At 41.3% G+C, this 14,414-nt stretch overlaps 1 protein-coding gene across 4 annotated transcripts in view; it reads right to left on the minus strand.

Annotated features, from left to right (window-relative positions):
* ATP6V0A4 (ATPase H+ transporting V0 subunit a4) overlaps window positions 1–14,414 on the minus strand; it is a 72,719-nt gene that overhangs the window by 31,065 nt on the left and 27,240 nt on the right. For 3 of the 4 annotated variants that reach the window (XM_058531011.1, XM_058531006.1, XM_058531000.1), the window contains exons 5-10: window positions 8,439–8,564; window positions 7,866–7,960; window positions 6,522–6,648; window positions 3,989–4,071; window positions 3,218–3,311; window positions 383–595 (exon numbers count right to left, since the gene is read on the minus strand). In XM_058531011.1, the coding sequence (XP_058386994.1) occupies window positions 383–595; window positions 3,218–3,311; window positions 3,989–4,071; window positions 6,522–6,648; window positions 7,866–7,960; window positions 8,439–8,564 (738 nt within the window). The remainder of the gene's footprint in view (window positions 1–382; window positions 596–3,217; window positions 3,312–3,988; window positions 4,072–6,521; window positions 6,649–7,865; window positions 7,961–8,438; window positions 8,565–14,414) is intronic. The other variant, XM_058531015.1, reaches the window with a different exon arrangement.

Here is a 14,414-nt window from a genome sequence, read left to right on the forward strand (position 1 = left end):
GGCACACAGTGAGCAACCTACTCATTGGACCATGATTACAGCGCCTGGTTATTTGTCTTTCCAGCTAGGCTGTGACCTTCATGAGGTAAAGGATGACCTACGACATAACTAGCAGAGTGACTGCACATCAGTGCTCAATACACACTCACTGAAGATCAAAGAAATATTGAATATTTGTCAAACCCTGAGAAGAAAAGGAGTTTCTGATATGCGCCCTAGCACTGGGTTAAGAACTGAAGATACAAAGATGACGGAGACAATCCTACCAACTTCACTTGTGAGGTTCACGTGCCTTAGGAGGCTGACAACCTGAGTGTCTGGCAGAGGAGCTGCCGCAGCTGGACTTGACCCCACCACCCCCTCCAGTCCACCCACCGCTCACCATGCCTTGCTCTAAGGCCCTCTTGATGCGCCCGGTGTCGGCCACCGGGAACCAGATCTCGGCGATGATGCACTGCTGGGTGACGTCGATGTTGCACATGTTCAGGATGTGGTAAACAGCCTTCATCTTCTGCACTTTGACGACCCAGGAGTGCCAGTTGGCAGCTGCTTCTTGCAGGAGGCGCTGACGGTGAGACTCCGTTTGGGTTATGACCTGGGCAAAAACAACACGCAGAAACACAAGGGACACTTATGGAGATGTCTGGCAATGTGGCAAAAATGGAGTTCATCAGCCATAGTGGCTTCCCCTGCCCTGGGCTCCTCCTCTGGCCTGAAGCTCTCACCAGGCCTTTAACTCTCATGAGCAGTTATCTCCCCTACTAGAGGCTAAAACCCTTAGGAAAAGATCATATCTTCCTTTTCTTCTAATTCCTTACGGTACTATTGTTATGTGTTGAATTGTGTCCCTCAAAAAGATATGTTGAGGTCCTAATGCCTGGTAACTGTGAATATGATCTTATTTGGAAAAAGGCTCTTTGCAGATGTAATCAAGTTAAGGTGAGGTCGTATTGGAGTAGGGTGGGCCCTACTCCAACGTAACCAGTGTCCTTATAAGAAAGCTGGACATCAAGGGACACAGGGAAGAGCACCCTGTGTGATGGAGGCGGAGATTGGAGTCATGCATCTACAAACCAAGGAACACCAAGGATTGCCAATAATCACCAGAGGCTAGGAAGATGTCTTAGTCTATTCGGGCTGCTATAACAAAATACCACAGACTGGGCAGCTTATAAACAACAGAAATTTATTTCTCACAGTTCTGGAGGCTGGAGATCAGGGTGCCAGCATGGTTGGGTGAGGGTCCTCTTCCGGGTTGCAGACTTCAAATTCTATCCTTACATGGCAGAAGGGGCAAGCGAGCTCTCTGGGGCCTCTTTTATAGGGACACTAATTCTTTTGCCCTCATGACCTAATCACCTCCTAAGGCCCCATCTTCTAACACCATCACCTTGGGCGTTAGGCTTTCAACATATGAATTTTGGGGGGACACAAACATTCGGACCATAGCAGAACAAACAAGGAAGGATCCTTTCCTAGAGCCTTCAAAGGAAGCATGTCTCTGCTGACACCTTGATTTAGGACTCCCAGCCTCCAGAACTGTGAGAGGATAAATTTCTATTGTTTTAAGACACTCAGTTGGTGGTAATTTGTTACAAGCAGCCCTAGGAAACTAATACACCTATCCAAATGCTTTACATACATAATCTCTCCAATAAATGACAAGTGAATTAATGAAGGAAGGAACAAATGGACAATTTGGCCCACATAGAATTCATTTAATGGAATTAGTTTTTGTTCTGGTGAAACAACTGAGTAACCCTTTTCAGTATGTGGCTTTACACATGGCTACCCAAGTCATACTCAACATAAGCGTAAGTTTAGCATAACTTCTTTTCCATTCTCCCCATGAAGTTTTCATAAAATCTAGCACAGACTTTTTGGGAAGAAGGACTTCAAGAGTAATTGTCTCAGGGGAACAGTCTCCTTGACAAGTGACAAAGAGGGAACAGAGAGGATTAAAGAAATTAAACAGATTTTTCTGGGAAGGTAAAGATATGTCTGTTAGCTTAAGAGTTTTGTTTTTTGTTTTGTTTTGTTTTGTTCTTTTAATTTGTTGTTGTTGTTGTTCTTTGTGAGGGAGATCAGCCCTGATCTAACAGCCATGCCAATCCTCCTTTTTGTTGAGGAAGACCGGCCCTGAGCTAACATCTATTGCCAATCCTCCTCTTTTTTTTCCCTTTTTCTTCCCAAGGCCCCAGTAGATAGTTGTATGTCATAGGTGCACATCCTTCTAGTTGCTGTACGTGGGACGCCACCTCAGCATGGCCAGACAAGCGGTGCGTCGTTGCGCACCCAGGATCCGAACGTGGGCTGCCAGTAGCGGAGCACGCGCACTTAACCACTAAGCCACGGGGCCGGCCCCAGCTTCAGAGTTTTGAAACACATACACACACATACACCCCTAATTTCTAAACACACTCATTGAGGATCTAGAACTGTGGTGACCAATACAGCAGCCAAATGCAGCTGCTAAAATTTAAATTTAATTAAAATTAAATAAAAATTCAGTTCCTCGGTTGCACTAGCCATGTTTCAAGTGCACAGCGGTCACATGTGGCTCATGGATGTCACATTGGACTCGCAGGTTATATGACATTTCTGATACCATGGAAAGTTCTATTGGACAGCACTGATCCCGAATATTCAATCTGATGGAGGTCCAGCTGCTGTTAGTGATATTTTCAAAGCTGATTGAAGAAAGTGTTCTAATCATATGTGTTGAGTGCCACTCTGGCTGATGACAGACTTTATAAGAGGATATGAATTTGGGGTGTGCTCACATGGTGAAACTCATTGTCTTTACAGAATTAATTGGTTGGCTCAAACAACTGGGCAATTCACTGGAAAAAGATTCGGTCAGACTGGTTGTTCAACTTAATTGGCTAGTTAGTTGTATCATAGCTGCGCCCTAGGCTAGGTGAGCAATAAAGGGCTCCTTTTATCAGAGAGGGGTGGCCACCCAAAGGCTGACTAGGGCTGTGGTCAATTCCAAGCCTGGGCAAAGCATTACTGACATGCAGAATCATCACCTCCAGCTTACTGAACACTGCTTTCTAATTATGATATTTTCTCTGCAGCAATAGCCAGAAGAGCATAGTGAACATGCCAGCCAGGCTTCCAGCAAGGGTCGCTAGGGACAGGACTTCTGCAGAAATGGCAGAGGTAGCCCATCTACACCCCCCACTCAGGTCATGCACCGGAACTCCTCACTCACGGTGATTAGATCTTCCAGCCTCGCGTTGACGCCAGCCAGCATCTCTCTGCGCTCCGCCGCGGGCTCTGGGCAGGGGTATACGGTGGCTCGAAACCTAAGTTTAATGCATTCCAAAGGACACACATGGGTTACTGCTGCAAAGCAGTCTGCACGTCCTCTTCTGCTACGCCATCATTTGCTGGCTTTGGTTGGATGGCCGCCTTTTCCTAGAACAACTGCCTCGTTGGCAGTCAGAAATGAGTCCCCATCATCAGGGTTCCCAACACCTCACTCGCACTACTTGAATTAAAGCTATGGTTCTATTATATAAATGAGCTTCATTCAAACCATAAAACCTGTGAGCTGTTTTATAAATAAGACTACAGGCTTGACTTGTCTCTTCTTCCCCCCAGAACTGATTAATCTCTACTGAATAATTTTTGCTTCTACGGGGCTGGATATAAGAAATTGTGTAAACTCAGAAACAACTGGCGTGTGGTTTGCCTCCTCTTTAGCAGCTGATAGAAGAAGAGAGAAGGAATAAACTGAAATGGTTAAAATGTCTACTTTTAGTTACCTTTAAATTTTGCTTATTCAAGTTCTCTCTATTCCTATTCCGAAAGTTATTAAAAATCAGTGGCATTTTTAACACTATCTTGTCAAATATGGGAAAGTTATTCTAAACCCCTAATGGACCTCAAAGTAGCCCCAGTCACGTCTCGTTTGCACTGCACACCTCTCTACCTTACCCTGACCCAATCACTGGTGAAACAGCTGTGAACAGTCTCTTACCCATCACAAATCTTCTTGATTTTCCGCCTGAGCTGCTCTCCTTGATAAAATATGATGAATATATTCTTTTTAATTTCTTCTTTCTGGAAAATCAGAACAAATTAAAAAAATTATTTTTCTTTCTAGTTAGAATATAATAGAAATGTAAAGTCCTGTTTTTCGGTTTTAAAAAAACTATAAATTTAAAATTGGAAAACTTCAACTTCTCCCAGTTGATCTAAGTTCACAGTTCATTATGGTTGAGAGCAAGGCCACAGAGGCAGGCGGGGCGGGGGCGGGGGGCTCAGAGAGGCTAGTGCAGTCTTTTTTTTTTTTGCTGGGGAAGACTCACCCTGAGCTAACATCTGTTGCCAATCTTCCTCTATTGTTTGTGTGTGGGCTGCCACAGCACGGCCACCTATGAGTGGTGTAGGTCCACTCCTGGGGACCAGCCCAGGTCGCTGAAGCAGAGTGCACCAAACTTAATCACTAGGCCACTGGGGCTGGCCCCCAGTGCAGTCTTAAAGCAACAACCCCACTATTTGTTACACTAGTTGGACCACAGCTGGGCCTTGTATTCAGCTCTAAGCCCTATAATAAATGTGTTAATAAACACGGAAACATCCAGAAGAGAGGAATCAGGATATTGCAAGTCTTAAAATAAAAATAGCTGTCCTAATTCACCAGAATTAAGTGTACACATCTACATTTCAGGGGTTAGTGGGTGTTTGATATTTAACAAGGGTAAAGCCATGTCTAATGTTTGACTCACAGGTTACTCAATATATGCTCATAAGGACACTGATTAAAATGCATTTTTAAAGTCCAAGTTTGACAATTCACAAAAAGGGGAGGATATATATTTCATAGGCATATATGAAAATGTTTTAACTTTTACTGTAAGCAAAGAAATGTGCTATTTCACTTTTATTTAGTTTGGGGTGAGGGGTAAAGGTAAAATTATGAAACCCATTGTTGGAAAAGTTATAACAAATCCAAAGCACTTGTCCCATACCACTCAGGGCACTAGAATCAGGTACGACCCCACTGAAAAGCCATTTGTCAGGACCCATCAAGTGTCATGAAAACGACCACATCCTTTAAACCAGCAATCCTATTTCCTTGAATTCATATCATGGAAGTAACTCAAAAGAAAAAAAAATCCTCATGCATGAAGAGGCTTATCAAAGTGTCTATATTCTGGGAAAAAAAATTGGAAATAAAGTATCCAAAAATAGTAAATGTCACATGAGCTCAATGGAAACATTAGGCATCAAATGAAAATAACATCAAAATGAATCATCTCTTTGGGAGTTGCTCTTCAGAGCAGGGGAGGGGTGTTTTAGGATTTGGGGAGCTACTTGCTTTACATTATTTCCAAAGGTTTCTTCATCCATGAAGTCCACTCCTAGTCCTTTCTGAATCTCTTAGGTTCTCTTGTCTCTTGATCCACCAGAACCCAGAATTCATTCTGATCTCATGTTATCTGCCCAGTAGATCTTCAATGTCAGCAGGCTAAAGTCATCTTTTTCCAGATGTCTACTTTATAAATACTCTCTACCACCATGACTATTACATGTCAAAACATGATAATGAAAAGTAATGATTCAATGTCAAACTCTAAAATAATATTTATAAAGGACGCATAGTAATATAGGTGGAAATTTAAAAGGAAGGAAAAGTGGAAAAAATGATTTTTATGTTATTACTACTACCATATTACATTAAATTATACCTGCCTATGGCTGGATTAGAGAAAAACAACACAAGGGAAAAATAAAAATAAAGACATTAAAGTGGTGGGGGTTTGCATTTGTTTTTATAAGCTTTCTTCTTATTTTAAATTGCATTTACTTTAACTATAAAGTTGTTTTCCATGAAAAAAAGCATAAAATTAATTTTTTAAGCCTCTATTCTGGAAAAGATTATGACTCTTTTAGAAATAAGCCTAGCTTCTTGGAATTAAAAAGTAAGTGGATTTAAATACTAACTGGAAGGGTGGAGGAAGCAAAACCCTATGGAATGAACAACAACAACAAATGTGTTGCACTCTGTGAAGAGCCCCTTGAAATCCTTGTTCACAGTGTGAGGTCCGTTGACTACCAGCATTAGTAAGCTTGTTAAAAATGCAGAATCTCAGACCGCACCCCAGACCCACTGAATCAGAATGTGCATCTTAACAAGATCCCCAGGTCACTCTTAGGCTCCTCTGCCCTCTGAAGCTTGAGCACACTGACCTCAATCAGTTCTTAGTTCTTTACAATTAAGACACAGCTGCTGCCCAGTGTGGCACTAGTATAGTTAAGTTTCCAGGAACTAGTATACTCAATTTCTTGGAGGAGTGAACGTTTATGAGGTGTTAAAAAGAATCAGACCTTGAATTGACCTTTCAAAGGTATAAAAAAAGGAAAAGAAAAAAAAAACGAAAGGAGAAAGAAAGAAAATAGATATTAACTTCATAGAACTAAAGACCTGATGTTCGGGAGAACGAACCCCCTCTGGTGAGGTCTACAGGAAATTTGAGAGGAAGTGTTCTGCAGCCTGAGATACCCACTGTGACGGGATCCTCCAGAACCGCCTCCATCTCGTTGAACTTCAGGTAGATGTTTCCTCGGCAAACGCGCCACAGCAACCTCTCAAAGGAAGCCATCCTCTCCCTGTTTATCACACCAGCCGTGAACCTGGGCAGTCAGGAGAGGAGGCATTACTGAGGCACGAGGAGTGGGCTGCAGGGACAAGGCCCCATAGGAGGTGAAGATGTGCAACCATAAGACGAAGAACCACTTCCCTCTGAGCAGGAAGTGACGACACAGCTCTACCTGGCAGGGGTCATAACACCACAAGGTCACAAAGCCCCAACTTGCCCCAAGTGCCTTGTGACCTCATGTTTCCTTTGACATGCTGAGGTTTCCTTAATCATCCCAATACTATGTATTCACTTATTTGCATTTAAAAATATGATTAACCATTCATTATAGCAGTATGGCTTAAGGAAGCAAATGTTCAAAATGCTCAATAATGGTCAGTATGCATTTTTACAAATAATGTACTAAGAGTGAAACATATACATTAATTTTTATACATCTTTACTTTTACTATCATCCAGGTATCTAGATAATTTCTGACCCAAATTTTTCATATTAACCTTAAAATTGCTGCTTTCATGGATCTATTACTTTAAACATACGTTGATCCTGTATTACTTTCTGATCAAATATTTTCAATACATATTTTTCTTTCCGTTTCAAATTTAATGCCCAATGCCTCAGATAGCAGGCCTCCAAGTACCAATTGAATAAAAAACTAGAATTCCAAAACTCACCACTTTTACCAATTCATCAGTTTTACTTGGAAATTGAATGAAATCCCACCATTTTGAATCATCACACACTTTGATGGGTATAATTGCATCGTATTGCTGCTACTTGCAGACGACTTGATTGCATAACTACCTCATTTCTAATTGCACTTCAAACTTCAGACTCCAAATCTATTTATTAGTAAAGCAATATTTCAAAGATAGGGAAAAAACAGATACCCCATAAGCCTTGTTCCAAAGCCAGAGAATAGTTGAGAAAACCCATCTAAACAATTATCACCGCATCTTTTCCCTGTGGGGACAATACAAACGTTGCACTTTTCAGGCTCAAGAATGTTAGTATCACCTTTAACAAGAAGATAACACTACCTCAAACTCCACCAACCTGAAAAGGTTAAAGGGTTTATTACTGTGTGCAGGCCTTATATTCATGTGACATAATCCTCATTCCAGTGGCTATTTGTGTATTCATTCATTAATTCACTCAAACACTCAGGGAAATCTATCACGCGCCAGGCATGGAGCTACAGACCAGGGACCCACCCACACGTAACTGTCAGAACACAGAATTACACTAACCCCAGCTTTCCAGTCATGTATGCAGGCGTAGCTCTTAACTCCAGGAGCCCAGAAGTGTCTTCAATAAAGAAATCGTCAGCTAAATTGGTTTCTGTCTGAAAGTCAAAGAACCGCTATTTTCATTTAAATGTTTTTAGACTACCTTAAAAGCACCCCACATCTCAACGTTTTGTCTGTTCTTAATGAAGCTTTAATTTTCCACAAATAGTTAACAGAATTCAAAAAGTAGAGTGCTCTCTGACAGATCAAAAAGCTTCTCCAGTCTCTTCCTACCAAAACCCCAAATCTGCTCAAACTAATTGTTGTGCTTTGTTCTGACTTCCACTTCTGTCTGGGCCATTTTGGGTGCATACTTGTTAATGAGCACCGTAAAATTTTTGCATTCAGTTCACCCAGCACCACCTTCCACCCAGAGCCACATTCCACCCAGAATACTCTCCCCCCTCACCAGTGGCCTAGCCATGACAAAGAAACAGAGTGATTTATTTATATTCCAAACCAGCTAGCTTTCAAAACGGAAAATTGAGGCTCTGAGGGAAAGGGCCCTTTAATAAATAGTCCCCAAATAACGACCTCGAAGAAGTCCTGGGTTTTCTTCAGGAGATGTTTGAGTTCAGTCAGCTCTAGGAAGCTTTTCTTCAAAGCCTGATGGTTCTGGTTGGCTTCCTGTAACTCTCCTTCCAGTTTTTCTAGAGCAGTCTATGCAGGAGGGAGAAAGAAGGTAAGCCAGGCAGAAAGTGCTATGACATTTACTGTACATTAACCACATCAGATAACTAAATATCAAAAAACTATTCCGTGCATCATAATGTAGCTTGAAGTTGAGTGGTGACTAATTACAGAGCTATAAGCTAGACCACATTCACACACTCTCTAGAGCTCCATCATCAAATGCGAGGGTTAGGAAACACTCTGGTGGAACGGAAGTTAGCTTCAGGAACAAGTCAAGGCATTTTGGCAAATCGCATGTCTCCCCCGACTTAAAACACTAAAAAGGGACGCTAGAGGGAATTCACACTCTCCAGAGCGACTTCTCAGTCTTTAATGAGAATCCCTTCTGCCCCAAACTCATTGTGTAATGATAAAATATAAAATATTTTATAATAAAATATAAAAAGAGAAACCACTAGTTCTGGATTGGGCTCTGGAGAGCCAGGTATGAGCAAGTGACAAAGGCTATTCAGAGAAAGGTGAGCACAGAGGGAAGAAGACAAAAATCACAAAGAAATCTAATGATGAGAAAAATCACCAACAAAATCAACAATCGGAACACAAGACCACACTGGGTGAAATTATGTTCATAGAATAGTCTGAAAATGAGTTTAAAGTTTTAAGAGAATGTTCAAAGAGATAAACGAAGGCATCGCTTTCACTAGAAAGAAAAATAAGAAATTATTAAACAAACATGTCCTAAAATGAAAGAACGGGGAATTATAAAGAGAGCTACTCAGAAATCCTGGAAATGTGAAATATAGCTATTGAAATTCAAAATCCAATAGGTGAGGATCGACTCTCTACTGGACACAATTTGTGAATGCACTACTGAGATTTAGCAAATAATTAAAAAATATGAAAGCTCATTTCTCATTTCACCAAATGTCCATCAACAATAGAATGAATAAAGTGTGGCATATTTAATAAAAGAAACACTATGCAACAATGAAAATGAATTAATTACAGAAACATGAAACAATGTGGTGGCTTAAAAATAAAATGATGTAAGAAAACAGCAAATTGCAATAGAATATACAATAGATGCATTTATATAAAACTTTAAAATGTGCAAAGCTAAACCATATGCTATTTAGAAAACTAAATATGTAATGAAACTATGAAGAAACAAGGAAAAGAAAAATTCAAATTTCAGAATAGAGATTATCTCCAAGGGGGGGGAGAGGGGAGGGGAGAAGAGGGGAGGGGTAAAGTGGGGAGAGGAGAGTAGGGGAGGGCTGAGGAGGGGAAGGGAGGGATGAGGAGGGCACACAGAGGGCTTTAAGTGCATCACCGTGTGGTCACCTTTCATCTTATGCAGGGTGGTGGCACTTCTTGTTTCCTATATTGTTATTCTTTATACCTTACACATATTTTCTAAAAATTCTACTGTAACAATTCAATATTTAATAACAACAATTACAAATAAATCCATACTTAAACACATTGTAGTGAAACTATAGAACAAATGTAAAACTTTAAAGGCTATTGGGGGAAAAAAAGACATATAACCCACAAAGGAATAATCATTGAACCAGCAGCAGATGTTAATGAGAAAAATTTACTAAGTATGTATCCTGAAATGTTAAGTGTAACTATAATCTATAGCTTTCAAACCAAGAGAAGGGAGAAGAGGGTTGGAGGGTATTACAGAAATGCAGGGAAGAGGAGAAAAAAATAAAGGGAGTGGTAAACCAAAAAGCCAGAAAATCAGTAATCACAATAAATGAAAATGGATTAAAATCACATTAAAAGACAGAGATTATCATGCTAGTTATTTTTTTAATTCATCTAAGAGTCACCCTTACCAAAGAGAAAAAAATAAACAATAAAAAAGATATCCATGCCAACATTAGTTCCTTTCCCCCCTAAAAAAGCATATTAATGTCAAACAAAATTGAATATTTAACATTTTTTATGATGGAAAATTCCAAACACACATAAGTGGAGAGAACTGCATAACGAACCTCACACACTTGTCACTCAGCTTCAGTCGCAACCCATTCCCTCCTCTCTCAGAGATAATCACCAAATTTTGAACACTGACTATAGTGGCGCAAAGTTGAGGAAAAAAATGAAATCCCCATTTTTTAACCATTGGCTCTATTCACTTAATGATTCCACTAAAAACAATGCTGCCATAAAAAATATTTTGGGAAACAATGCAATATCTAAGAAATGGTTTACAGTGTGATAGTAAATGCAAAAAGTAGAAATCTACAATGTAGATTATGGATACATAGTTATATAAAAACATAGATGATAAGAATAACACCTGAAAAGAGAAAAGTTAAGACAGTTTTTGCTGAGATGGTGGATTTGTGTGTAGATTTTTTTTCTGAATTAATATTTCCTCTAGGATCATTATGAAGCCTCTTCAGAAATTCTACAAGGCAAGGGCCCAAAACTACTTGTGTACTCTTGCCAGTAGAAGGATTCTCCTTTCTAGGAATGTGGGAGGAAAGCTCAACTAACTGCCAGATCAGTTGAATCAATCAACCAACCAACCCTCATGATCAATGGTAAGACAGATATTACTCTCATAAGCTCATATTTTAATTTCATCTTTATAATAAATAATATCCAGAAGGGAAATAACTGAGTAAAGACTGTTGACACATATCTAATTGCCCCTTATCTGACAGGTTATCACTCCAAATGTGAGAATGTACAGTTTCAAAACCAACCAGACAGCCAATATCAAACTCATGTGGATGAATTGATTTTTTAAGGTACTATCTGAAACATATAACCAACTCAATTTACAAACAAAAACACCTGGGGCCAGCCCAGTGGTGCAAGCGGTTAAGTGCGCATGCTCCGCTGCTGTGGCCCAGGGTTCGCCGGTTTGGATCCCAGGCGCGCACCGACGCACTGCTTGGCAAGCCATGCTATGGCGGCGTCCCATATAAAGTGGAGGAAGATGGGTATGGATGTTAGCCCAGGGCCAGTCTTCCTCAGCAAAAAGAGGAGGATTGGCAGATGTTAGCTCAGGGCTGATCTTCCTCACAAAAAAAAAAAAAACAAAGAAAGAAAAACACTTGTTACCTGTGTAACAAAAGCAAGAAAGTCTCTGTGCTTGTCAAGTTTCAATGTAACATCAAAGAAGAGTATCCAGGGGCCGGCCCCGTGGCTTGGTGGTTAGGTGTGCGCACTCCGCTGCCGGCGGCCCGGGTTCGGACCCTGGGTGCGCGCCGATGCACCACTCCTCCAGCCATGCTGAGGCCGCATCCCACATACAGCAACTAGAAGGATGTCCAGCTATGACAGACAACTATCTACTGGGGTTTTGGGGGAAAAATAAATAAATAAAATCTTTAAAAAAAAAAAAAAAAGAGTATCCACAATTCTTTGAAAAGGCTGTTAAAATACTCCTCCCTTTTCCAACTACATATCTGTGCAAGGTTGAATTATCTTTATGTACTTCAACAAGAACAACATATCATAACAGATTCAAAGCGAAAGAGATGTGAGAAGCCAGTCTTCTACTAAGGCATGCATTTAAGAAATCTGCAAACAATGCCACTCTTCTCACCAAGTTTTTGTCTTGGAAAATACAGTTATTTTTCATTTAAAAAAAGTTAACATGGGGCTGGCCCCATGGCTTAGCGGTTAAGTGCGCGCGCTCCGCTACTGGCGGCCCGGGGTTCGGATCCCGGGCGCACACCGATGCACTGCTTCTCCGGCCATGCTGAGGCCGCGTCCCACATACAGCAACTAGAAGGATGTGCAATTATGACATACAACTGTCTACTGGGGCTTTGGGGAAAAAAAAAGGAGGAGGATTGGCAGTGGATGTTAGCTCAGAGCTGATCTTCCTCACAAAAAAAAAAAAAAAGAAAAAGAAAAGTTAACATGGGGGCCAGCCCCATGGCCCCACATTAAGTTCCGTGTGCTCTGCCTCCACAGCCTGGGTTCGGTTCCCGGGCATGGACCTACACCACTTGTCGGCAGCCATACTGTGGCGGTGACTCAAATACAAAATAAAGAAGATTGGCACAGATGTTAGCTCGGGGCCAATCTTCCTCAGAGAAAAAAAAAAATTAGGGGCCGGCTCAGTGGCGCAAACGGTTAAGTGAGTGCACTCTGCTGCAGTGGCCCGGGGTTCGCCGGTTCAGATCCTGGGAGCGCAGGGACACACCACGTGTCAAGCCATGCTGTAGCGGCGTCCCATATAAAGTAGAGGAAGATGGGCATGGATGTTAGCCCAGGGCCAGTCTTCCTCAGCAAAAAAAAAAAAAAAAAAAGAGGAAGGTTGGCAGATGTTAGCTCAGGGCCAATCTTCCACACACACAAAAAAAATTAACATGTAATGAGATATTATCGTTATTTTTAAATGAATTAATAAATAAATATTTTATAATTTTTTCAGTTTTAGTTCCTAATGCAGTAAATATCAATAAATATAACCTATATAAATAAAGCTTTTTAGGATCCTCAATAATGTTTAAGAGTATAAAGGTGTCTGAGATCAAGAAGCTTGAGAATCACTGAATTAGAAGATGAATTATGAAAATGTAATATTGATCAGAAGCCCAACAGAAATTCTGAGAAACTTGGAAGTCATGTGTCTTGGCATAGTCGGAGAAGGCTTTGTAGAATAGGCGAGAATTAAACTGAGTCTGGAGGTGTGGTTAGATTTGAGAAAGTGGTGGGTGCATACAGGAAAGGCACACTAGGCTCTGCGCATGAGGTACGGTGTGAATAACAGCTTGGAGTTGAGAAATGAACCTGAGACAAACAGAGAACAATCAAGGGGCCAGCTCAAGGAGAGTGGAGGACTTGAGAGGTAGGACAGGGCTGGGGGAGCAGGCTCCGATGGCCAGGTTGGACCTGGCATAGGTGAGAAGGGAACCATTGTGCATCGTTGAGCAGCAAAGTGGCAAGATAAAGCAATACCATGACAGAAGTTAGGCTGGCAGTAGGAGGCAGAAGAGACTGGAATGGTTAAGAAGAAAGCTGGAAAACCCAGAAAACTTCCACCAAAATTCAGAACTAAGATTAGGGTGAGAGGACCGGCCCCGTGGCTTAGCGGTTAAGTGCTCGCGCTCCACTGTTGGCGGCCCGGGGTTCGGATCCCAGGAGCTCACTGATGCACCGCTTCTCCGGCTATGCTGAGGCCGCGTCCCACATACTGCAACTAGAAGGATGTGCAGCTATGACTTACAACTATCTACTGGGGCTTTGGGGGAAAAAATAAATAAATAAAAATTAAAAAAAAAAAAAAAAGATTAGGGTGAGAGCATAAGCCAGAAGAACACCCCCCAGTCCACAAGAACAGGTCTAGGTGTTAGGGAGGGTGAAAGGGATGATGGTGGGAGGGGGCTGCTATTAGAAGACAAGTGATAAGACTGAAATTGGAGACAATTTTATGGAGCTCCTATTCATACTGGTTAAAAGCTTTCTCTCCAGATACCCAGATTTTAATATGACAAGATCCAAAATATTTTCTAGATGAGTTGCCCATCTCATATCTCTGTTAGAGTATCTAGATTTATACTACTGATGGCTTCAAAAATTTCAAGAATTTTAAGTTATCCTAAAAGAAAAAAAACACCCAGCAGAGATAAGGCTCAATTCAGTGAAGCTCCCTGCTACCTGTCTACCTCCCTTCGTGAGCACTTCCTCCTCTGAGGATAAACAAATCCAATTTTTTATCAAGATCTACAGGGCCTTTCACGATCTTTCACGATCTGGCTCCTACCTCTCACCCCTCCCTCCTCTCCCCACCATCTGCTCTAGAAGCTCCTAGAGGGTATGGCCATCCATGTTTTATTTCTCTCTAAGGTGCCTTGCACAGGGCAGGTACTCAATGTTTTACAAAAGGAAGTAGACAGA

The sequence above is a fragment of the Diceros bicornis genome, chromosome 3, assembly GCF_020826845.1.
Source record: "Diceros bicornis minor isolate mBicDic1 chromosome 3, mDicBic1.mat.cur, whole genome shotgun sequence".
Lineage (NCBI taxonomy): Eukaryota > Metazoa > Chordata > Mammalia > Perissodactyla > Rhinocerotidae > Diceros > Diceros bicornis.